The 25,708-nt window shown below is 49.6% G+C and overlaps 1 protein-coding gene across 3 annotated transcripts in view; it reads left to right on the top strand.

Moving 5' to 3' along the window:
- HCN4 (hyperpolarization activated cyclic nucleotide gated potassium channel 4) overlaps positions 1–25,708 on the top strand; it is a 208,905-nt gene that overhangs the window by 169,891 nt on the left and 13,306 nt on the right. For all 3 annotated transcript variants that reach the window (XM_005280998.5, XM_065559686.1, XM_065559687.1), the window contains 3 exons: positions 390–536; positions 2,141–2,381; positions 4,681–4,845. In XM_005280998.5, coding sequence (XP_005281055.2) covers positions 390–536; positions 2,141–2,381; positions 4,681–4,845 — 553 coding nt within the window. The remainder of the gene's footprint in view (positions 1–389; positions 537–2,140; positions 2,382–4,680; positions 4,846–25,708) is intronic.

Below are 25,708 nucleotides of genomic sequence, written 5' to 3'. Positions count from 1 at the left end.
GCACCAGGCATCTGGGAGAGAGCTGGGTGGGTGAGGTGGAAGGGAGAGGATCCTGGGTCACCGAGAACATGTGTCTCGGGTTCCTCTTTGCAACTGACTGAGGAGAAGTCACCCTTACTGTGCTAAGGGTTAAAACGTGTGGTAGCCATTTCTGGGGAGTGTGGGAATGGCCTCTGAGCTCCTCTGGCTCATTGGTGTCTGCATCACCTGGCTCTGCCAGACACAGCAGACGCAGGTCAGTGTGAAGGAGGCAGGTGTAGCCACCATCTGAGATTTGCTCTGACATGCACAGGCGTCTGCAGCTAAGATGACTGGAGGCAGCAGAGGTGCCCTTCAGCATTGTGTCCCAGTAATGTCTTGCCTTTGCTTGTCTATGTCTCCCTGCTCAGTACAAACAAGTGGAGCAGTATATGTCCTTCCACAAGCTCCCCGCCGACATGCGCCAGCGAATCCATGACTACTACGAGCACCGCTACCAGGGCAAGATGTTTGACGAGGAGAGCATCCTGGGAGAACTGAGCGAGCCCCTGCGCGAGGTAACGAGGGGTGCCCTGAGTGTTCATTGGGGGGCTGAGTGGGGCCAGGGCTCCTCACTCCTTTTCCTGATTCAGGTTACAGAACTGGCAGTGACTGGAAGTCACTGCTTTCCCAGTATCTATCTTCCTCCTCTGCTAGCCATCCCGAAAAGAGGAGGAAACAAGTCACAAAGGGAAAAGAGCCCATGTGATGGAATACCCCTGTGACTTTGAGTGGTTCTGCTGCTGGAGAGACCCCCCAAATGCATGTCTGTTATGCACTGTGCACGGATGTTGCATTACCAGACTAGCTCTTTGGCTCTAGCACGGCTCCTTCATCTGCAATGATCGGGCACCCAGAGTCATTCACAAGTTCATATGCCAAAGCAACAGCATTTCCCCAGACAGCCTGCCAGCCGCACCAGGTCACTGGTTTATTGCCCAGCACATGGACAGCCCCCCTACAATTTAAAGCTCGTACTGCCAATGCCAGGGTGGGAGTGGGCTGGAGGGGAGAGAAGAACCTTTCTCACTAACACAAGGGAGCCTCGAAAAGGAAATTGCAACAAGAAGGAAGAGTCAGATTTCTTCTGGAAGTGGGTTTGGTAGATGACTTGCCTCAATTTCACTTCACCTTGTTTTCTGAGTTTGAATCGATGTGACCCTGAGCAGCACAGTGCAGTGAAAAGCACCGTCGTATCCTAAGAGGGTGTGATGCACTGAAATATATACAGGACATGTATATTTTATGACAAAGGTACAATCACGTTGTATTTTCTTCATCTGAGATACTCAAATCAAAGAAGTCAGGAATAGTGCAGGAATGGTGTCCCTAGCCTCTGTTTGCCAGAAGCTGGGATTGGGTGACAGGGCATGGATGACTTGATGATAACCTGTTCTGTTCATTCTCTTTGGGGCACCTGCCATTGGCCACTGTCAGAGGACAGGATACTGGGCTTGGTGGACCTTTGGTCTGACCCCGTATGGCAGTTCTTATGTTCTTAAGTCACAGCCAACCTGGGCCACACTAACTGGTGGGCACCTATCCTGCCCACCTTCTCCCCCCACAAAGTCCCCACTTGCCCATGATATTTCCTTTTCTGAGTGGCTGGGCACATCTGCCCAGTTTTTAGCATCTTGGAAGCAGGCAAGGACAATGCAGGATGTAGAGCTGCCAAGGTGAGTTACAGCATTTTTCCAGGAATGAGCCGTCTAGCTGCTTCATGGGGCATGTCACTTGTGCCACCCATGATGTGCATGGCTGCCAAAGACTGGTGTCAAGTATCAGAGGGGTAGCCGTGTTAGTCTGAATCTGTAAAAAGCAACAGAGGGTCCTGAAGCTTTTGCTCCCAATACTTCTGTTAGTCTTAAAGGTGCCACAGGACCCTCTGTTGCTTTTTAAAGACTGGTGTGTGGGGGAGGTGACTGTCAGGTCCCAGGTTAGAGAGAGAGCGAGCATATCTTGAATTTGAGCATCCAGGCCCTCCCAGAGTGCTGTCCCAGCAGGCACTGGATTTGTGTCCATCCTATGATGGATCTTTTGGGAGAATAGTATATTTGGTTTTGACCCTAACTGAAGCGTTTCTCTCTGTGCGTGTCTCTGTCTCTTCCTCCCACCCCTCCAGGAAATCATAAACTTCAACTGCCGGAAGCTGGTGGCATCCATGCCGCTGTTTGCCAATGCCGATCCCAACTTTGTGACATCCATGCTGACCAAACTGCGGTTTGAGGTGTTCCAGCCGGGGGATTACATCATCCGGGAGGGCACCATCGGCAAGAAAATGTACTTCATCCAGCACGGGGTGGTGAGCGTGCTCACCAAAGGCAACAAGGAGACTAAACTGGCAGATGGCTCCTACTTTGGAGGTGAGAGTCAGTGACCCACCCAACTGTGCTGATTGGGCAACAAGACCCATGGCTGTTCCCCAGGCAGTCCTCGTCTGGTTCATGTTGGTGCTTGTGATAGACAGGGGGTCAGCACCAGACAGAATTGGAGCCTCAGTCATCTTGTCTGTCTGTCTCCACCTGAGGACTCTTGTCTTACACTTAAATCGTGACCTCTGTGGGTCAGGGACTGTCTTTTTGTTCAGTGTTAGGGTGGCGCATAGCACAGCAGGGTCCTGACCCATGACTGGAGCACCACAGATACAAGAACACTAATGAGATCAGCATCAAAGAGGGGGAAAGCTTTGTTAATGTCCTTTGTTAATGGTCATTTCCTCCTTGCTCCAAGTGCACTAACAGATCTGCCAAGCACAGGCCCTTCCTTATAAAGATACCTTTGCCTGATCCCTCCTGCTGTCCAGGCATTGTATCGTAGTGATGGACAGGGATCAGGCTGCATGGTGTTAGGTGCTGTACAAACAGAGGGCAAAACAACAGTCCCTCGACAGAGAAATCGCCATTTTAATCTGACGCAGGTCATCAGGGGAGTGCGGCATGAGGCAACAGTGAGATAAACAGTGGGATGGGATTTCATTGCCTGCCTGCAGGCTGTGGGACTGGTGACTGCAGTGTTCTCAGTCCTAGGGCTCTGCAAAGCTTTCACACGTAAACCCCAAACCAAGCGGACCTCACGTGGGGGAAACTTCCAGAGCCAACATTAAACCTGCCGAGGCTGAGTGGACCTGGAGAGGATGGGCGGAGTGGGCCCCTTCTTCCCCACCTCCTAAGCCCCTGGCCTGCTCTCCCCAACCAAAGGATTCCCCTCCATCTATAACAGATCTTGGGACCCTTCCTCCCCAGAGGAACTCCTACCCACCCCCTCAGCAGGCCCCAAATTCACTAAAGAACCCCCTTTGTCCTAGCAGGCTCCAGGATATTTGCATGACTGTGCAAACCAAGGCCAGTGTGATCCATTAGCTGGGCTCCAATCCCATTGGAGTTTCTGGTTCACATGGATCTGAAATAGCAAAGTGAAACTTGTTGGTTTGATCATGAAACAGCTGAGCTTTTGTAGCTCCTCCCTTTCCAGCCATGAGACCCTCTTTCTCCCCCTAACAGGCCATGGGGTCCCCTCACTCTTCTCAAATGAGCACCCCGCACAGTCCTCAGCATCCCACATGCAGTGCACGTTCCAAATCTTCAGAGGGTGGCTGGCTGACTTGTGAAGGGCTAAAGTAGAGGAGAGACTTGCTGACCTTGAGCCCTGTTTGGAATGGGCAGTGGGTTCTGAGTAATCTGCACTCACCCCCCAGAAATGCCTTTGGCTGGATTCCTGATTGGGGGTGGGAGGAAGGAAGGATACCAGCTGCGGCATCAACAAAGCCTGGCAATCTTCGTGCGCCCGCTATAACCAGCGGCGAGTGGAACAGGAGAGCACTACACTGAATCTAGTGGCGCCCTTGCTTTTAGAGGGGCAGGGCAACATTGTCTGGACCCATCTACTTTGCCAGAGGAGAATGGCTTTCCTCCTGGTGGCAGGGTTCATTAGAACCATCTCCCAGAGGTACCAGCTCTTTTTTAAAACAGATTTTAAAAATTATAGCCAATTATTACACTGCAGTAGTACCTCTTACGGTGGGGCAGATCCAGACGGGGCGCCGGGGAAAGGCATCGTCCAATTACTTACATGTGCACACATACATGCACAATGTGTCGTGCAGCCACAAAGTTGAAAGTTTGTGTGTTCTCTGCTGGCCTAAGAATGGCTATGTGAAATTTAATTACATTAATGTTAGTAATAAAGGGGTTTCACTAGGTGAGCTTATCCTGTCAGTTAATAAGATCATAGCAGATCCACCAATAACTCGTAAGTTTTTTTGCCTACATGTCATCAGCATGGGGGATCGCTGAACCTCCTGACGCTGAGGTCACAGGTCAAATCAAAGACCTAACTGCAAATGTAGGAAGTTAGCTTCAGCGTGACATGGTGTGACCTTCCACTCCCAGTGGGCCAGGAAAAGTGTGAGAGAGACAGTTCCTCCATTCTGAATGCACAAGTGATACCTATGATAAGCCACGATTACAGAACTTGCTGGCTAATTAGATCAGCTGAATCCCCACGGTGCCATATTGTACAGCAGTTACTGCAATTGAGCTCTCTGGTATTTTGTTTGGTAAATATTATTGCATAGTGGAACATTTATACTGTTAATGTGGAGGCAGGGATGTCATTTCCTCGCTCTCCCAGTCCCGGGGTTCTCAGACTGTGTCTTCATTCCAGAAATCTGCCTGTTGACCCGCGGCCGGCGCACAGCAAGCGTGCGAGCTGACACCTACTGCCGCCTCTACTCCCTCTCGGTGGACAACTTCAACGAGGTATTGGAAGAGTATCCCATGATGAGAAGGGCTTTTGAAACGGTGGCACTGGACAGGCTGGATAGAATTGGTGAGTAGAGAGTATGAGGCAACACTTCATCACCCACGTCCATGGGCTCCCTTCTCCTTTCAGTGGCTGTTTCCAAGTGGGGGAAACCACACCCTGCCCTACCTTCTTCCACAGTCCCTTTTGCCAATGGGTAAATCCTTCCCCACCCCATTTCCTTCAACTCCATTTCCAAGCAGATAACCTCACCGCCCACATACCTCAGTTTCCATTGTCTCCATTTCCAAATGGCCTCTGTGGCGCACCTCCTGCCAATTGTGCAAGATTTTGCAGGTACTCCATATGTTGTAGTGTAATATCCACCATGAAATGGGGCTTAAGCCAAATTTTGGTTGGTAGTTGACGTTGTGCAAATGCCAGGGACTTCCTACTACTAAGAGAAATGGGCCAGATTCTGACATCTTTACTCTGCTAGCAATCCCATGGATTTCAATAAGTCTTTGTGCAGAATAAGATAGTACTCAGCATAAATCTGGCCCAACGTTTGCAGGGATACCAGCTAGGGTATAATTACATGAACTAGCATTATTCATTTTTACAGCAAAAACTGATCACCAGGTGGGATTAGGAAGAGCCAGACCCCTGTGATATACTATGGCACAGTGAGGTGTGGACATGCCGGTGCTAGGCCTTGGACTATAGCTGCAGAAAACAAGACCAGCAGAGCAGACAGGAGATGTTCTGAGGAGGGCAGGAGACTGGGTTCTTGCTGATCCAAAGAAAGATCCTGCTATTGCAAAGTGATCTGCAGAACATAAAAGTTAAGCCTTATATGCTAATTAGCCCAATTATGAATGTATTTGCTATGATTAGATGCCTGATTAAACAAAGATATGGGAACATTTACAGAACAGAGCCAAGGTCCAGGGTTGGTTTCTGTAGGTGTACTAAGCTGGGAGTATGGCAAAATACTGAACCCCAACAGGCGAAAGGAGACATAAGTAAAGCTGCTGCACCCCAAGTTATTGTATAGATTCCCCCAACAGAGTTGGCAGCTCCATTGTGCTGGGGAGACATGTAGGAGGAGGGAGTGTCTGCTCTGAAAAGTGGACAGTCTAAATAGACCAGACAAAGGGAGAGAGAAAGGAAGGGTTATTCCCTGTGTATTGCTGGGGAGCTGGACACAGGGAGATTAAGTGTTTTCTCCAAGGTCAAACAGGTTGTCTGTGACAAAACTGGAACTGAATCTTCCGGAGTCCCAGTCCAGTGCTGTAACCCCTACATTGCCCTTTGTTAATTAGGCCTCTCTTTAAAAATGTGTGCTTGTTTTCACCAATTCCTAGACTTAAAAAGGCTAGTGCATAAAATCATAGAATATCAGTGTTGGAAGGGACATCAGGAGGTCATCTAGTCTAGCCCCCTGCTCAAAGCAGGACCAATCCCCAGACAGATTTTTACCCCACTTCCCTAAATGGCCCCCTCAAGGATTGAACTCATAACCCTGGGTTTAGCAGGCTAATACTCAACCACTGAGCTATCCCTCCCCCCTAAGAAAAATAATGGAGATATCCCATCTCCTAGAACTGGAAGGGACCTTGAAAGGTCATTGAGTCCAGCCCCCTGCCTTCACTAGCAGGACCAAGTACTGATTTTGCCCCAGACCCCTGGGGGGCCCCCTCAAGGACTGAACTCTCAACCCTGGGTTTAGCAGGCCAATGCTCAAACCACTGAGCAGTTCTGGGCAATGCTCCGGGTGGGCACGGAGGAGCTGGAAGGGGGCTCTGGGCCTGGCCATACCATGAGGCATTCATTCAGTTCTGGGCATCTTGCTCCCAGAGGGATATTGCAAATTGGAGGGACTGACTCTGGAGGAAAGGTTAAGAGCCTAAATACGTGCAGCTTGGCCAAGCACTAGCTAATTAGGCCCCAGTGTAAGTTGTGGCAGCTTTGTCACTTGGGACACTTGAACAAAGCCCAAGAAAATGTGCTGTAAGGAGCAGTCCTGCCTTGTCCCCAGGGGATGGACTAGATGGGAGCTAGCAGGGCTTTCTTATCTCTAGTTCTGCAGAGTCTCTGAAAAGAGATTCCCTGTGATGGACAATTATGCTGCTGTTCAGCCTTGCAAACGCAGAGCTCCCCTGTGCATGCATGTACATGTAAGCAGGCTGTGCTGTGGTGCCAAGCTCCACACCCATCTGCTGCATCTCTGAGTAGGCAATACAATTGCTGAAATCTCTCTCGCAGCAGAGCAGAGGAGAAAGCACGTGTGAGCCCACAGCACATGATTCCTATCTGTGTAGACAGCAGTGGCTCCTCTAATAAGGAGCTGTAACATACTAACTGATGTCTCCTTCTAGTAGCAGATCCACACAGAGGATAAGAATCCACTGCTGCTACTAGCTAGCAGAGCAGCTTTGTTAGCTGAACTGGGAGAGGCCTGGGCTGAAGGTCCTGGGTTCCATCCCTGTTGATGAACCATGGTGGAGGGGGTTGTTACACACTTTTGATTAGGAACATACATAACGAGGGAGAAATAGAGTAGCAGCAGGAGGAGCTTGGTGTAGCCCTGATGCGATGCTCTGGTCCACGTTCCAGCTGACCTCATGGAACCCACGTTTGCCACCACTCTTCTGTTTTAGGCCCCACCACTGACAGCCTGTTCCTTGCAGTGTGAAGCCCGGTAGGCGGCATGGGACTTTGTGGAACCACAGAGCCGGGTGCAGACCCAGTGAGAACAGAGGCAGAGGCAGCACTGATGGTGCCAGTCAGACCAATTTACAATGACAATGCTTCAATAAAACACAACATAGAGCCACTGTTTCCACACCCTGCGGGCATCATCCAGATGGCTACTAGGGAGGGTGGATCAAATGAGAAACTGCTGAATAGAAGAAAGTAACTGTGTTTGCAAGATACTTAGGGCTGAATCCCAGTGTAGGTGGATGTGGGGGTTCCCAAGTCACATGGGAGCATCCCACACAAACAGTGGCGGGATTCGGGGACTCAGTCATGTGATCTACACATCAGGCATGTCCAGCCATCATAGAATCAGAGAAGATAAGGATTGGAAGAGACCTCAGGAGGTCATCTAGTCCAAAGCATCTGCTCAAAGCAGGACCAACCCCAACTAAATCATCCCAGCCAGGGCTTTGTCAAGCTAGGCCTTAAAAACCACTAAGGATGGAGATTCCAGCACCTCCCTAGGTAACCCAATCCAGTACTTCACCACCATCCTAGTGAAATAGTGTTTCCTAATATCCAACCTAGACCTCCCGCACTGCAACTTGAGACCATTGCTCCTTGTTCTGCCATCTACCACCACTGAGAACAGCATAGCTCCATCCTTTTTAGAACCCTCCTTCAGGTCATTGAAGGCTGCTATCAAATCCCCCCTCACTCTTGTCTTCTGAAGACTAAATAACCCCAGTTCCCTCAGCCTCTGCTCATAAGTCATGTGCCCCAGCCGCCTAATCATGTTTGTTGCCCTCTGCTGAACTCTGTCCAGTTTGTCCACATCCTTTATGTAGTGGGAGGCCCAAAACTGGACGCAGTACTCCAGCTGTGGCCTCACCAGTGCCAAATAGAGGGGAATAATCACGTCTTTTGATCTGCTGCAGATGCTCCTACTAAGGCAGCCCAATATGCCATTAGCCTTCTTGGCAACAAGGGCACACTGTTGACTCATATCCAGCTTCTTGTCCACTATAATCACCAGGTCCTTTTCTACAGAACTGCTGCTTAGCCAGTTGGTCCCCAGCCTGTAGCAATGCATGGGATTCTTCTGTCCTAAGCAGGACTCTGCACTTGTCCTTGTTGAACCTCATCAGATTTCTTTTGTCCCAATCCTCCAATTTGTGTAGGTTACTCTGGATCCGATCCCTACTCTCTAGCGCATCTACCTCTCCCCCAAACTTAGTATCATTTGTGAACTTGCTGAGGATACTATTCATCCCATCATCCAGATCATTAATGAAGATGTTGAACAAAACCGGTGTGACAAAGTTCCTCCTCTATCTTGGTGGGTCCTGCGCTTATTGGCGGATTTTCTTGCCTCAGAGATTCACCATGTGGGTTGGGGAACAGCCCAGAGACCTTCCCCTCTGGGAGAACCCACAGTCCAGGTCAATTGGGAGGTTTGGGGAGAACCCGGGCCCGCCCTCTACTCCGGGTTCCAGCCCAGGGCCCTGTGGACTGCAGCTGTCTATAGTGCCTCCTGTAACAGCTGCATGACAGCTACAACTCCCTGGGCTACTTCCCCATGGCCTCCTCCAAACACCTTCCTTATTCTCACCACAGGACCTTCCTCCTGATGTCTGATAACGCTTGTGCTCCTCAGTCCTCCAGCAGCACACCCTCTCACTCTCAGCTCCTTGCGCCTCTTGCTCCCAGCTCCTCACACTCCCACTACAAACTGAAGGGAGCTCCTTTTTAAAACCCAGGTGCCCTGATTAGCCTGCCTTCATTGATTCTAGAAGCTTCTTCTTAATTGGCTCCAGGTGTCCTAATTAGCTTGCCTGCCTTAACTGGTTCTACAAGGTTCCTGATTACTCTAGTGCAGCCCCTGCTCTGGTCACTCAGGGAACAGAAAACTACTCATCCAGTGACCAGTATATCTGCCTTCTACCAGACTTCTGTACCCCACTGGTCTGGGTCTGTCACATATCCCTCCCCCCTGCTCAACGCCAAGGGGTTGGGCAGCTTGGGACGCCAGACAGTGCACACGTGACAAGCCATCGGTGTTGCCATGATGGCTCCCTGCTCTGTGTTGCACACAGAACTGGAAAGGTTGGAGGGATAAGAACCATCTGGTCACCCTTGTGTTCTTCTCCTTGTTCCGTTGCATCGATTGAAGAGGGGCATGGTCGGTCACGAGGACAAATCTGCGCCCGAGCAGGTAGTAGCGCAATGTTTCCGTGGCCCATTTTACAGCGAGGCATTCTCTCTCTCCACCACTGCATATTTTTGTTCCCTTACAAGGAGTTTCCGACTGAGGTATAGAATTGGGTGTTCCTCCTCCCCGACCATCTGTGGTCCCCAACCCTACTTCCGATGCATCCGTCTGCAGGATAAACTCCTTGGTGAAATCAGGGGCTATCAGTACGGGGTTATTGCAGAAGGCAGTCCGTAGGTCTGTTAATGCTTCCTCTGCTGCGTCAGACCATCTCACCAGATCAGGTCCACGGGCTTTCACTAGGTCTGTCAGGGGGCTTGCCCTTGTGGCAAAGTGGGGGATAAATAGTCGGTAATACCCCACCACACCTAGGAACGCCCGGACTTGTTTCTTGCGACTTGGTTGGGGCCAATTTTGGATGGCCTCTAACTTGTTCAAACCTTGTACCAAACCTTTTCCCACAATGTAGCCAAGATATTTGGCGTCTGTAAACCCTACAGCGCACTTGGCAGGGTTTGCTGTAAGGCCAGCTCGCCTGAAGGTATCGAGGACTGCCTCCACCTTCTCCAGGTGGGTTTCCCAGTCTGGGGTATGAATGACCACATTGTCCAAGTAGGCAGCAGCATAACTGTTATGCGGGCATAATAGCTTGTCCATGAGGCGCTGGAAGGTAGCTGGGGCCCCATGTAGTCCAAAAGGGAGGACAGTATATTGAAAAAGACCCTCTGGTGTAGAGAACGCAGTCTTTTCCTTTGCGTCTTCTGCAAGGGGAATCTGCCAGTACCCCTTTGTTAAGTCTAGGGTAGTCAAGTACCGGGCATTACCCAGATGGTCCACTAGCTCATCTATGCGTGGTATGGGGTACGCGTCGAACTGGGATACTTCTTTTAGTCGCCGGAAGTCGTTGCAAAATCTTGTAGTGCCATCAGGTTTGGGCACCAGCACGATTGGGCTGGACCACTGACTGTGGGATTCTTCGATGATCCCCAACTCCAGTATTTTTTTTACTTCTGCTTTTATTTCCTCCCTTTTTGCCGCTGGCACCTGATAGGGCCTCATTGTTACTCTGGCCCCCGGGTTTGTGACGATGTGGTGATATGTCTCGGTTGTTAGACCCGGTTTTGTCAAGAACACATCTTGGTTCCGGAAGATCATCTCAGACACCTCATTCTTCTGGTCTGGTGTTAAATCAGGAGACACTCTCACCTGTTTGGAAGGCTTGTATTCCTGGGTTAGGTCTTTTTGGACCGTTGTGCATGCCTCTTGTGCATGCCAGGGTTTCAGAAGGTTAACGTGATAAATCTGTTCTTGTTTTCTGCGTCCTGGCTGCTGCACCTTGTAGGTTACTTCCCGCACAGGTTCAACCACATCATAGGGCCACTGCCATTGGGCCAGAAGCTTGCTTTCTGCCATGGGTACCAACACCATAACTCGATCCCCTGGTTGGAATGGTCACACTTTTGCCTGGCGATTGTAATGGGTTCGCTGGGCCTCCTGTGCCTTCTCCAAATGTTCCCGTACAATAGGGGTAACCTGGGCTATCCGGTCTCGCATCTGCATTACATGCTTTATTATATTTCTCCCCTCATTGGGTTCCTCTTCCCAGATCTCTTTGGCGATATCTAGTATGCCACGGGGGTGACGCCCGTATAATAATTCGAAGGGAGAAAACCCAGTTGAGGCCTGTGGTACCTCGCGGTTGGCGAACATAAGGTAGGGTAGTAGGGTGTCCCAATCCTTCCCATCCTGACTTACCACCTTCCTTATCATAGCCTTGAGGGTTCGGTTAAACCTTCCTACCAACCCATCAGTCTGCGGATGGTAGACCGAAGTTCTTAGGGTATGTATATGGAGCAGCGTACAGAGGTCCTTCATTAGCTTCGACATAAATGGGGTTCTTTGGTCGGTTAATATCTCCTTCGGTAGCCCCATTCAGGCAAAGATCCCCACCAGCTCTTTGGCTATAGTTTTAGAGGCCGTGTTCCGCAGGGGGACGGCTTCTGGGTAGCGAGTAGCATAGTCCAAAACAACAAGTATATATTGGTGGCCCCGAGCCATCTTCTCCAGGGGTCCCACTAGGTCCATGGCTATTCGCTCGAAGGGGACCTCTATGATGGGAAGGGGTACTAAAGGTGCCCTCAAGTGGGGACGGGGACTGTGCAGCTGACACTCCGGGCAGGAGGCACAGTACCTCCACACTTCTTCATGTACTCCGGGCCAGAAGAACCGTCATAGGACTCGTGCCAGGGTCTTCTCTACCCCCAAATGTCTCCCAAAAAGATGACAATGAGCAAGACATAATACAGCGTTCTGGTGTTTTTGAGGTACTAGGATCTGCTGTACCTTCTACCCCTGTACTGGTGCAACCCGGTATAAGAGATCCTTCTTCTTTATGAAGTAGGGTCCTGGTCCCTGGGTTTTTCCTTCCACGGGGACCCCATCTATTTCAGTCACCTCCTTCCTAATGTTGTCATACCTTGGGTCTTCTGCCTGGTCCCATCCAAAATTTCCTCTCCCGGGGCTAATCTGCCCAAGATCTAGGGGCCCAGTCTCTGTTGCCTCTACTGGTTCAGAAGCATTAGGGTGGGGGTCAGACTCAGGTGCTTCTCCCTCTTGCGTGGCCTCCTTTTCAGCTGCGCGGGTCCGCCTACCTACAAGAGCGACCCTCTGGCTTTGGGTCAGTATTCGGGTTCTCAAGGCCTTAGCTGCCCTTCTTTCCCTTTTTGTCTTTCTACCCTGTCTGGGAGTGGAGAACAAATCTGGGGATATTTCAGAGAAGATTGGGGGTTGACAGTCTGCTGTGGATGCCACACTAATTTTAGGGTCCCCATCTTTCTCCAGTCCCCCTACTGGGAGTAATTTTTCAAACCCTGGGAAGTCCCTCCCTAAGAGCACTGGGTATGGGAGTTTAGGGACTACACTTGCTGCTACCTCAGTAGTGTTCCCTTGGATCTCGATTTTTACTGGGATGATGGGGTAGTAACTAACTGTTCCATGGACACATGTTATCCCCGTACGTTTAGACTGTAGCAGCTGAGATAAGCTTCCCTGAGATAAGCGTGATAGCACTCCCTGAATCAACCAGTGCCGTGGTCCCTACCCCATTTAGTTTCACTAGTCTGGTATACATATGTGGGGTTAGTGAGACCCCCACAAGGTGGATTAGGGAGCATGGATCTGCCCAGTTCCCCAGGTTACACTGCATAGGCTCCTCAGCATTGGGACACTGTGCAACTATGTGTCCCCACTCCCCGCAGGCATAACATCTGTATGGAGCCCTAGGCGTTCCCCGGTCTCTGGGTTTGGGCAGTCTAACATCACGATCCTCTTCTCCCTCAGTGCTCCAACTCTTTGTGGCCTCTGATGGGCCTTCAGCCTCTCTCTTTTTCCACCTGGGCCCTCCTGGTGGCCCAGTCACATGAACTTTAGGGCTTGGTGCTGCTAGTTTAACCTGGGGTGCCTCTTCTTTAACTGCTCGGGTCAGCTCCCTTGCTGTCCTTCGCCTCTCTACCAGAGCGACAACCTCGTCATAGGTGGAGGGTTCGTTCTGGCTTACCCAGGCACAAAGGTCTGGTGGTAGTCCCCTCATGTATCGGTAGATGACCAGAACCGCTAGTATCTCTTCCAGACTCCGGGACTCTGTTTGCAACCACTTTCGTGCGAGATGGATGAGGTCATACAATTGGGACCGCAGGGTTTTGTCTTCCTGGTACCTCTAACCGTGATACTGCTGGGTCCACACTGCTGTTGTTACCCCAGATCTGGCCAGGATCTCTGCTTTCAACTGGGGGTAGTCTGCCACAGCCTCTTCAGGCAGATCATGGTAGGCCTTCTGGGCCTCCCCACACAGGAATGGGGCAAGGATGCCAGACCACTGATCTCGAGGCCAGGCCTCCCGTAGGGCTGTCCTCCAAAGGCCAGAAGGTATGCCTCTACATCATCTTCCCGTGTCATTTTCTGCAGCCAATGGCTGGCCCGTATGAGCCGTGTCCCATCATGGCCGCGATTCAGCTCTGTAAGGGACTTTACCTAGTTTACCAGTTCCCGCAACATAGCTCGGTCTTGAGCAGCCTGGTCCATCAGCAGGCGATTAGTCTCTTGCTGCAGCCGCCATGCCTCCTGTTGGGTGGCTGCCTGGACACGGGTAGCCTCCTGCTGGGCCGCCGTAGCTTGTATCAGTGCCCGCAATACACCGTCCATTGTGGTGAAAAAAAATAAACCCTATCCCTTTTTTTTATTGTTTTTTGTTGTTGTTGTTGTTTTTTAAATCACCCTCCTTCTTCCGCCATGCTGTGCATACCAAGATCCCACTCCTGACACCAGTGTGACAAAGTTCCTCCTCTATCTTGGTGGGTCCTGCGCTTATTGGCGGATTTTCTTGCCTCAGAGATTCACCATGTGGGTTGGAGAACAGCCCAGAGACCTTCCCCTCTGGAAGAACCCACAGTCCAGGTCAATTGGGAGGTTTGGGTCTACTCCAGGTTCGAGCCCAGGGCCCTGTGGACTGCAGCTGTCTATAGTGCCTCCTGTAACAGCTGCATGACAGCTACAACTCCCTGGGCTACTTCCCCATGGCCTCCTCCAAACACCTTCCTTATTCTCACCTAGTTTACCAGTTCCCGCAACATAGCTCGGTCTTGAGCAGCCTGGTCCATCAGCAGGCGATTAGTCTCTTGCTGCAGCCGCCATGCCTCTTGTTGGGCGGCTGCCTGGACATGGGTAGCCTCCTGCTGGGCCGCCGTAGCTTGTATCAGTGCCCGCACTACATCATCCACTGTGGTGAAAAAAAATAAACCCTCTCCCTTTTTTTTTTTTGTTTAAATCACCCTCCTTCTTCCGCCGCGCTGTGCATACCAAGATCCCACTCCTGACACCAGTGTGACAAAGTTCCTCCTCTATCTTGGTGGATCCTGTGCTTATTGGCGGATTTTCTTGCCTCAGAGATTCACCATGTGGGTTGGGGAACAGCCCAGAGACCTTCCCCTCTGGGAGAACCCACAGTCCAGGTCAATTGGGAGGTTTGGGGGGAACCCGGGCCCGCCCTCTACTCCGGGTTCCAGCCCAGGGCCCTGTGGACTGCAGCTGTCTATAGTGCCTCCTGTAACAGCTGCATGACAGCTACAACTCCCTGGGCTACTTCCCCATGGTCCCCTCCAAACACCTTCCTTATTTTCACCACAGGACCTTTCTCCTGATGTCTGATAATGCTTGTGCTCCTCAGTCCTCCAGCAGCACACTCTCAGCTCCTGGTGCTTCTTGCTCCCAGCTCCTCACACTCCCACCACAAACTGAAGTGAGCTCCTTTTTAAAACCCAGGTGCCCTGATTAGCTTGCCTTCATTGATTCTAGAAGCTTCTTCTTAATTGGCTCCAGGTGTCCTAATTAGCCTGCCTGCCTTAACTGGTTCTACAAGGTTCCTGATTACTCTAGTGCAGCCCCTGCTCTGGTCACTCAGGGAACAGAAAACTACTCATCCAGTGACCAGTATATTTGCCCTCTACCAGACTCCTGTATCCCACTGGTCTGGGTCTGTCAAACCACCTTATAGTCCATTCATCCAATCCATACTTCTTTAACTTGCTGTCAAGAATACTGTGGAAGACCGTATCAAAAGCTTTGCTAAAGTCAAGGTATATTACATCCACTGCTTTCCCCATATCCACAGAGCCAGTTATCTCATAGAAGGTAATCAGGTTGGTAAGGTATGACTTGCCCTTGGTGAATCCATGTTGACTGTTTCTGATCACCTTCCTCTCCTCCAAATGCTTCAAAATGGATTCCTTGAGGACTTGCTCCATGATTTTTCCAGGGACTGAGGTGAGCCTGACCGGTCTGTATTTCCCCGGATTCTCCTGCTTCCCTTTTTTAAGGATGGGCACTATATTTGCCTTTTTCCAATCGTCTGGGACCTCTCCTGATCACCACGAGTTTTTAAAGATAATGGCCAATGGCTCTACAATCACATCAGCCAACTCCCTCAGCACCCTCGGATGCAGTGTAGCCAGTCCCATAGACTTGTGCTTATCCAGCTTTTCTAAATAGTCCTTATCCTGTTCTTTCACCACTGAGGGCTGCTCATCTCCTCCACATACTGTGCTGCCCAGTGCAACAGTCTGGGAGCTGACCCTGTCTGTGAAGGCTAGGGGAGATGTGCTACTATGCTCCCATCGCTCCCCAGGAGCAGAGAAATCCTTAGAAAAGCTTTGAATGAAAGGCCCTCTTAAAATTGTATTCTGGCCTGATTTCACTTTGCTCTGTTCCTGCTGTCAGTGCATCTATGTCAGGGGGAAAGGGGAGCGTGCAAAGGTGGCTCTAAGCTATCCTCTTGAATTCTGCGACATGCCAGGGGCCTACCTTACCCCCAAAACAACTGAGAGCAGCCCCCAGACTGCTGTAAGTTGTACCAGTTGTAAGAGCCCTCTATGGGTCATTTCACCAGCAGAGAATAGCTGGAGTGCAGTGCACTCTGGTCAGACCTCTTCTCACTTCCTCCCTCCCTTAATGCATTTCATACCCTGGGGACTGGGAGGGAATGCAGCGTAGAGTGGGGGAGAAGCAGAGACAGACACAGGCAAACTCTGTGCCCAATGCTGCCAATTCTCACAACTGTAGTGCGACTCTGTCTGGTTTTTTTTCCCAAAGCCCCAGCCACTGGAGTTTTGATTACATGAGACTGTTTCATTTTTTTAAATAGAAAAGTTTCTAGTTCTCATCATTGCAAAGAAAAGCTGGAAAATGTGACCCTTAATGGCGCAAACAGCAAACACCAAATAAGAATAACCCCCAAAATAACTTTTTAAAATCTCATGATTTGGGGGGGCTGACTCATGATTTTCTAACACCTGGGGCTGGCAATGCTGTAGCAGTCACACACACTCTGAAGCTCTTCTGTAGCAGGTAGGTATAGACCAGCTGTAAGCAGTTCTCAAGATGACTCACACCCTCTGCCCCCAGATTGTTGAGTCTAGCAATAGCGCGATTTCTGCTAATGAATGTACGTGGGTCTTTTAGAGAGCTGCTCAGCTGCTCCAGTTGTAATACCACCTAGCTCTTATAGTGTGTGTTATTCATCCATCGATTTCAAAGTACTTTACAAATGAGGTCAGTATCATTATCCCCCTTTTACATATGGGCAAACTGAGGCACAGAGCAACCAATGGTAGAGCTGGAAATAGAATCCAGGAGTCCTGAGTACCAGTCCAATGCTCTGTCTACTAGGACATATTGCCTCTCTGTACAACTACTTTACTTTGGGTCAGAACAACCATGTGCAGAGCAATTGAAATTTTTAAAAGGCTTTGATTATGCCTGCTACAGTTCTCTGCCCTCTGGCAGAGCAGATGCTGTGCTTTCCAGGACAGATCCTCAGCTGCTGTAAACTGTCAGGTCCATTGACTTAAAGGGACTTAAGACCATTTACACCAGCTGAAGCTATGTCTCTCCATATTCAAAGAGCACCTACCTACATTCAGTGAGTTTAGATTGAGAGCAACAAAGAACAAAAGTCAGGTCCCCAATGGAGAGCTCAGTTTGTGTCATCTCCTTGGTTACAGTCTGCAAAACTCTGCTTGCACAAAATGGCAGCTGCAAACTGAAGACTCCTAGAAATATAAGGATGCAGTACATACCCACCCAACACCCCTGGGGGCATGGCAGTGCTATTATCTCCATAGTACAGAAGGGGATCTGGGCACAGAGAGACTAAGGGTATGTCTACACTACGAAATTAGGTTGAATTTATAGAAGTCGATTTTTTAGGAAGCAATTTTATGCAGTCGATTGTGTGTGTCCCCACTAAGCGCATTAAGTCGGCGATGTGCGTCCACAGAACCGAGGCTACCATCGACTTTTGGAGCGGTGCACTGTGCGTAGCTATCCCACAGTTCCCACAGTCTCCGTCACCCATTGGAATTCTGGGTTGAGCTCCCACTGCCTGATGGGGCAAAAACATTGTCGCGGGTGGTTTTGGGTACATGTTGTCAGTCGCCCCTCCCTCCGCAAGAGCAACGTCAGACAATCGTTTCGCGCCTTTTTTCCGCGCAGATGCCATAACATGGCAAGTGTGCAGCCCGTTCAGCTCAGCCGCCGCTGTTGTGTCCTGGGTGCTGCTGGCAGCAGACGGTGTAGTAGGGCTGCAAACCATTGTCAGGCTTCCGCTACCACTCTGCTCTCCTGCAGATGCCATACCACGGCAAGCAAGGAGTCCACTCAGATCACCACGGCAGTTATGAGCACTATAAACACCTTGCGCATTATCCTGCAGTATATGTAGCAGCAGAATCTGCAAAAGCAGGCGAGTGATGAGGACATTTTTTTTTTAGATGGAGATATCCTATCTCCTAGAACTAGAAGGGACCTTGAAAGGTCATTGAGTCCAGCCCCCTGCCTTCACTAGCAGGACCAAGTACTGATTTTTGCCCCAGATCCCTAAGTGGCCCCCTCAAGAATTGAACTCACAACCCTGAGTTTAGTAGGCCAATACTCAAACCACTGAGCTATCCCTCCCCCCCATAATAGACACAAACTTCTCTCAAAGCACGGACCCTGGCAATTTGGACATCATGATGGTAATGGGGCAGGTTCATGCCATGGAACGCCGATTCTGGGCCCGGGAAAAAGGACAGACTGGTGGGATTGCATAGTGTTGCAGGTCTGGGATGATTCCCAGTGGCTGCAAAACTTTCGCATGCGTAAGGGCATTTTCATGGAACTTTGTGACATGCTTTCCCCTGCCCTGAAGCGCAAGGATGAGAGCAGCCCTTACAGTTCACAAGCGAGTGGTGATAGTCCTCTGGAAGCTTGCAGTGCCAGCTACCGGTCAGTCGGGAATCAATTTGGAGTGGGCAAATCTACTGTGGGGGCTGCTGTGATCCAAGTAGCCAACACAATCACTGAGCTGCTGCTATCAAGGGTAGTGACTCTGGGAAATGTGCAGGTCATAGTGGATGACTTTGTGGCAATGGGATTCCCTAACTGTGGTGGGGCGATACATGGAACGCATATCCCTATCTTGGGACCGGACCACCAAGGCAGCCAGTACATAAACTGAAAGAGGTTCTTTTCAATGGTGCTGCAAGCACTGGTGGATCACAAGGGATGTTTCACCAAAATCAACGTGGGATGGCTGGGAAAGGTACATGACGCTCACATCTTCAGGAACTCTGGTCTGTCTGAACGGCTGCAGCAAGGGACTTGCTTTCCAGACCAGAAAATAACTGTTGGGGATGTTGAAATGCCTATAGTTATCCTTGGTGATCCAGCGTACCCCTTAATGCCATGGCTCATGAAGCCATACACAGGCATCTTGGACAGTAGTCAGGAGCTGTTCAACTATAGGCTGAACAAGTCAGAATGGTGGTAGAATGTGCATTTGGACGTTTAAAAGCACGCTGGTGCAGTTTATTGACTCAGTTAGACCTCAGCGAAACCAATATTCCCATCGTTATTACTGCTTGCTGTGTGCTCTACAATATCTGTAAGAGTAAGGGGAAGATGTTTATGGCGGGGTGGGAGGTTGAGGCAAATCGCCTGGCCGCTGATTACGTGCAGCCCGACACCAGAGTGGTTAGAAGAGCACAGCAGGGTGCGCTGCACATCAGAGAATCTTTGAAAACCAGTTTCATGACTGACCAGGCTATGGTGTGAAAGTTCTGTTTGTTTCTCCTTGATGAAAACCCGCCCCCTTGGTTGACTCTACTTCCCTTTAAGCCAACCGACCTCCCCACCCTCCTTCGATAGCCCGGGAGGGGTGGTGGAGGAAGGAAGGACAAGGCCACACTGCACTTCAAAACTTATTGAATGCCAGCTTTCTGTTGCTTGGGTAGTCCTCGGGGGTGGAGTGGTTGGGTGCCTGGAGCCCCTCCGCGTTCTTGGGCATCTGGGTGAGGAAGGTATGGAACTTGGGGAGGAGGGCAGTTGGTTACACAGGGGCTGCAGCGGCGGTCTGAGCTCCTGCTGTCTTTCCTGAACCTCAACCATACGCCAGAGCATATCAGTTTGATCCTCCAGTAGCCTCAGCATTGCATCCTGCCTACTCTGATCACGCTGCCACCATCGCTCCTCTTGCTCTAGCCATCTATCCTCTCGCACGTCCCTCCTGTCCTCGCATTCATTTTGTGCTTTCCTGGACTCTGACATTGTCTGCCTCCACGCATTCTGCTGGGTTCTTTCAGTGCGGGAGGACTGCATGAGCTCAGAGAACATTTCATCGCAAATGCGTTTTTTTCACCTTCTTATCTGCGCTAGCCTCTGGGACGGAGATGATAGGGGGAGTGTTGAAACATTTGCATCTGCGGGAGGAAAAAAACGGAGAGTTGGATTGATCATTTAAAATGAGTTGGCCATTTAAAAGGAGGGGCTGCGGTTTTCAGGTTAACGTGCAGCACAAACCCAACTAAACCCCCCCTCACACCCAATTCTCTGGGGTGATCACTTCACCCCTCCCCCCACCGCGTGGCTAACAGCGGGGACGATTTCTTTTCAGCCATAGGCACACAGCCCAGCAGAACGGCCACCTCTGAATGTCCCCTTAATAAAATTCCCCTATTTCAATCAGGTGACCATGAATGATATCACTCTCCTGAGAATAACAGAGAGAGATAAAGAACGGATGTTGCTCGACTGCATTCCAGTAGCTTTACTGGCCGCAAATACATCCCAAGTCTTCAGGGCAAATTAATCATTAAACACGATTGCTTTTAAACCATGTATTCTATTTACAAAGGTACACCCACCAGAGGGGCCTTCTCTGCCTTCAAGGTCTGGGAGCCCGGGTTGGGACGGTTGGGAGGGTATTGTCTCCAGGGTGATAAACAGTTCCTGGATGTCGGGGAGAACGGTTTCTCCGCTTGCCTGCTGTGCGCTATCTTCAACCTCCTCCTCCCCAAAATCCTCATCCCTGTTGCAGGAGTATCATCATCCCCTCCTGTAGTATCATCAACCCCTTGCAGGAGTCCATGTACAGGGGTGGGGTAGTTGTAGGGGCACCCCCTAGAATTGCATGCAGCTCATGATAGAAGCCGCATGTCTGGGGGGTCTGACCCGGAGCGGCCATTTGCCTCTTTGGTTTTTTGGTAGGCTTGCCTGAGCGCCTTAAGTTTCATGCGGCACTGCTGCAGGTCCCTGTTATAGCCTCTGTCCTTCATGCCCTTGGAGATTTTTTCAAATATCTCCCCATACATTGATCAGATCCAGTATGTCCCGTTCAGTCCATGATGGAGCTCTTTTGAGATTCTGGGACTCCATGGTCACCTCTGCTGATGAGCTCTGCATGGTCACCTGTGCTGATCAGTTTGACACGCTGGCCAAACAGGAAATGAAACTCAAAAGTTTGCAGGGCTTTTCCTGTTTACCTGGCCAGTGCATCTGAGTTGAGAGTGCTGTCTAAAGCGATCACAATGGAGCACTCCTGGAGGCCAATACCATTGAATTGCATCCACACTACTCCCAAATTCGAACCGGCAATGTTGATTTCAGTGCTAATCCCCTCGTCGGGGAGGAGTACAAAAATCGATTTTAAGAGTCCTTTAAGTCGACAAAAATGGCCTTGTTGTGTGGACGGGTGCAGGGTTAAATCGATCTAATGCTGCTAAATTTGACCTAAACTCATAGTATAGACCAGGGTAAGTGCCTTGCCCAAGGTCGCCCAGGAAACTTGTGGCGGAGCCAGGTCTAGAACCCAGGTTTCCAGCTAGCACTTAAAGCACGGGAACATCTTTCTTCTTTGTAATCCACTCCCCTTCATAACCAAAACAGAAAACCCACCCACAGCACCTGCTGCTCCATTAATAATATTTTGTACATTCTTGTATACAGCATCTTTCATCTGAGAATTTCAGAGTATTTTACAGTTGTCAGGTAAGTATCGTGTCTCCATTTTACAGATGGGGAAACTGAGGTAGAGGGAGGTGACTTGACCTGCTCAGGATCATACAGCAAGTCAGTGACAGTGCAGGACAAAGACCTCAGGTGATCTGACCCCTAATCCTCTGCTCTAAGCACTAAACAATGCTGCCTCTCTGTGGCATCCCAGTGCTGAAGGCAAGTGGATGTCTGGCCCTTGGATGTCTGGGCAGGGCCAGCCCACAACATTTTGGCACCTGAGGCGGGGAGCTCAAATGATGCCCCCATGCCCCCTCGCTTGGGCCAAAACTTTGAAAGGTCTCAATTCTGCCTTCTTCCTGTTCTACTCCTCTCATGGTACTGCTGATACCTACCCCAATAAAGAACTAACAACTTAAAATGCCTTGTTCCAAAATTTTAAGTAACACTTAACTTTCACAACGCCTGAACAGCAAATATAACTTTTCTTGTCTGCATAGTAAACAAATAAAAATAAATAAATAAATTAATGGAGGTATCCTATCTCCTAGAACTGGAAGGAACCTTGAAAGGTCATTGAGTCTAGCCCCCTGCCTTCACTAGCAGGACTAAGTACTGATTTTGCCCCTGATCCTTAAGTGGCCCCCTCAAGGATTGAATTCACAACCTGGGTTTAGCAGGCCAATGCTCAAACCACTGAGCTATCCCCCCAAACACTGGAATTTTAATCTGTTTGAATAATCAAAGTGGTGCTTTCCATGCCTTCTTGGTTGCAAAGATTTTAACTGCTTCCTGCTGAAGGTCCACAGTCTGGGCCAGCTTATGCTCTATTGAGATGGTTGCAAGGCCGACCAGCCTCTCCAGTGTCATTGTGGAGTATAGATGTGTTTTTATTAACTTCAGCCTGGAGAAGCTGCGTTCTCCACTGACAACTATTACAGGAAGTGTTAGAAGTATGCGCAGAGCAACAAAAGCATTTGGAAATAGGGTGGACATCTTATTTGTGCACATATATTCCAGAACAGTCTTTGGAGTTGATCCTGCTGAAATGAATGAGACCTGCATGGGACAAAAAAAGGGTTTAACTCTCGGATCCGTGTCTGCACTCCTCTGTTCTTTCCTCTCATGTTGGCACCATTATTGTAGCCCTGACCTCTCATGTCAGCTATCGCAATTCCCATATCTTCCAGCTTTTTAAGAAGCACATTTGTCATACCAGCTCCTGTAGTATAATCAATGTCAATAAATTATAAAAAATGCTCTCTGACAGTCACCATTGCAGGGACATTTTCACTAGGTTCTGTTGTTGTTACAAAACGCACCATTAAAGTCATTTGTTCTGTATGGCTGATGTCAGGTGTGCAGTCCAGAATACCAGAGTAATATCTTGCTGACTTCAGATCTGCCACAATCTTCTGTTTGACTTTTGTTGCCAGTAACTGTATGATCTCATTTTGAATTGTTTTTCCAAGGTAGTGGTATGTGAACATTTCTTGGGTGGTGACTCTTCTTAGATGCTCCTGGAGTACTGCATCAAACTCAGCCATCAGTTCCACAATTTTAAGGAAGGTTTCAGTCTTTATTGGGGTAGGTGTCAGCAGTACCATGTGTTAGTCTGTATCCGCAAAAAGAACAGGAGTACTTGTGGCACCTTAGAGACTAACAAATTTATTTGAGCATAAGCTTTCGTGGCCCACAGCCCACTTCTTCGGATGCATAGTTTCCATTGTTTGGCACATACAGCTGATCTGAAGTACCACGCAGTGCGAGGTTTTGGGTAGCAAACATTCTCACAATGGCAATGAGCCTTTTCAGAACATTTTGACAGTAAAGAGACTCAGATGCAATCTTCTCTTGATGCTGATCATCTATGGTGGCCTTTAACCTTAGCCTCATCTCAAGCTCTTTCCACCTATGGAATACTCTCTGGTGATTTCCTGCCTTCTCATGGCATGCCAGATTTCTAGCCACATTTTTCCAGTCCTTTGTTCCTGTAGAACCCAATGTGGCTGGAACATTAGACTGGAAGAGTTTGCAACAAAAACAGTATGCAGCATTCTGGGTTTTTGAATACATAAGCCATGGCCTCTCCACTTTGTCACCATTGGGGATTTCACACCAGTAATGTGTTGGATGGAAACTTCTATTTTCATTGCCTTTGGGGAACATGAAGTTTTTCACTTGCTGTGGCCCATGCAGTACAAGGAAGTCCCTCAGTCTACTGCTCAAGTGGGTTCACAGTCCTGGATCATCTAGACTTAAGGAACTAAACTCAGCATCAGCTGTTTCTTGCGCCTCCACCACACTCTTCTCTGATCTACACTTTTCTTCAGGAATATGCATGGTTACATACATTTGAGATGGAGATATGGATGCTGCAGTAGCTGCCAGGTCACATGCACTCTGACTAACTGGAAGATCAGGCATCTCCTCACCACTCACATCCTCACTGGGGTCGGAAGGCTCACCTTGAACATTTGTGTCTATGTATCTCAGGAGAGCTCCTTCCTGCTTAGATAGAAAAGCTTCCTTTGCTTGCTTGCTTTTTCTGAATGCTGCCCCAGAGGGGCGTTTTCTTCTTTCACTCATGACTGCTGTTCTGTGCCAGCTATAGTGGCTCTCAGCACTCAATTGAAGGGGACAAATAAGCAGGCTGCTAGCAGGGCCTGAATGAGGGAAGATATCAGCGGCTTAAGGGCCTAACTGGCTCCTACTACTTCAGTTGACTGCCTGTTTTCCTCAAGTGGGTTCAGGGAAGCAGCAGGAAACAGGAAGCTCCCTGAGAAGCTGATGTTAATCAGTCCAGGCTCCTGGGGGTGCTAGAGAGGTACATAAGAGGCTCCTCCTCCTCTCTCTCCCTGCAGCTCCTGATGCTTTCTGTTATTCCCTCGCACCTTTTCTCCTGCCTGCGTGTTATGTCTCTTGTGCTCTCCTTCCTCCAGCACAGCACTCCACCATCTCTATGCATCTAGAGCAGAGAGAATATATATGCACCAGCAGCAGACACAATTTTCTACACTCTGGGTCCTAGTGGTCCCCCACCCCCACAGTCTGGCACCTGAGGCGGCCGCCTCAGTTCGCCTCATGGTAAGGCCAGCCCTGAGGCTGGGGGGGGGGGGGAATATTTATCATGTGATTTATTTAAATATGATTAATGAACTTCCTCAAATAAATTATTCAACAATTACAATTTGACCAATTCTGATTTTAGCCAATGTGTTAAAGTCTTCTTTTCCTATGCAAGGGAAATGACAGATTCACATCAAGAGACAACTAACAAGATTTTGGACAAGAAAAGAGATTGATTTGGGGGCCTGCTCTAGACACAGGGTTTGTGCTGATGTAATTATAGGTATGTTACGCGAGAGCTGAAGGTGTCATTTCCAGTGTGAGCATACAGACCCACGTGGCTCTGATCAGGCTAGGATGCTAACAATAGCAGTATAGCCCCGGTGGTCTGAGCAGTGCAAAGGGCTAGTGCAGGTAACATGCTGACAATGTAGGGGCCATATCCAGGGCTTCTTTGCTCCCCCAGCCATCACCAGCTGCAATATTGGCCCATTAGAGCCACTGGCAGCCAGCTAAGTTAGAACAGGAGACCAGCCCAGTGCACAATGGCCCAGGATCAGAGGATTGCAAAGGCCACCTTCACTCCTGAGCTGTGCTGCAAACTCCTTGCTCTAGATCCTTATCTGACCTTATGTTTACGCCCCCCTGGCTGACACCCTGAGAGTGAAGGGCTATGAGGTGCCGATGGACGCCCTGATTGTCGGAGCCCTGGGCGCCTGGGACCCCTGCAACGAGCGTGTGCTGCAGACCTGCGGGATCGGTCGACGCTACGCACGTCTCATGCGGTGCCTCATGGTCTCAGATGCCATCCGATGGTCCAGGGACATCTACATCGAGCACATCACCGGCCACCAACAGTACCAGGAGGCGTGAGCCAGAGTGACATCGTTCTCCCACTACGAGAAAGGGACCAAGTGACCTTCTCCGTTGGATCATATGAACTGGAACCATAAACTCCCTGAACATTAAATCTCACCAAATGAGGGTCAATCCATCCTCATCATCATATCCACTCATTATAATCCACACCCAAACATAGCCACTTTATGAACTTAATACCCTCATATCTTAATGTCTATACTTTGACCCATCCACCTTTTACCCCCAATCAGGGATATTGCAGATTATGTATTCCTCATGCCACCT

The sequence above is a fragment of the Chrysemys picta genome, chromosome 10, assembly GCF_011386835.1.
Source record: "Chrysemys picta bellii isolate R12L10 chromosome 10, ASM1138683v2, whole genome shotgun sequence".
NCBI lineage: Eukaryota > Metazoa > Chordata > Testudines > Emydidae > Chrysemys > Chrysemys picta.
Note: the sequence above shows the minus strand (reverse complement) of the source record. Positions and strands in the feature narration are given on the sequence as shown.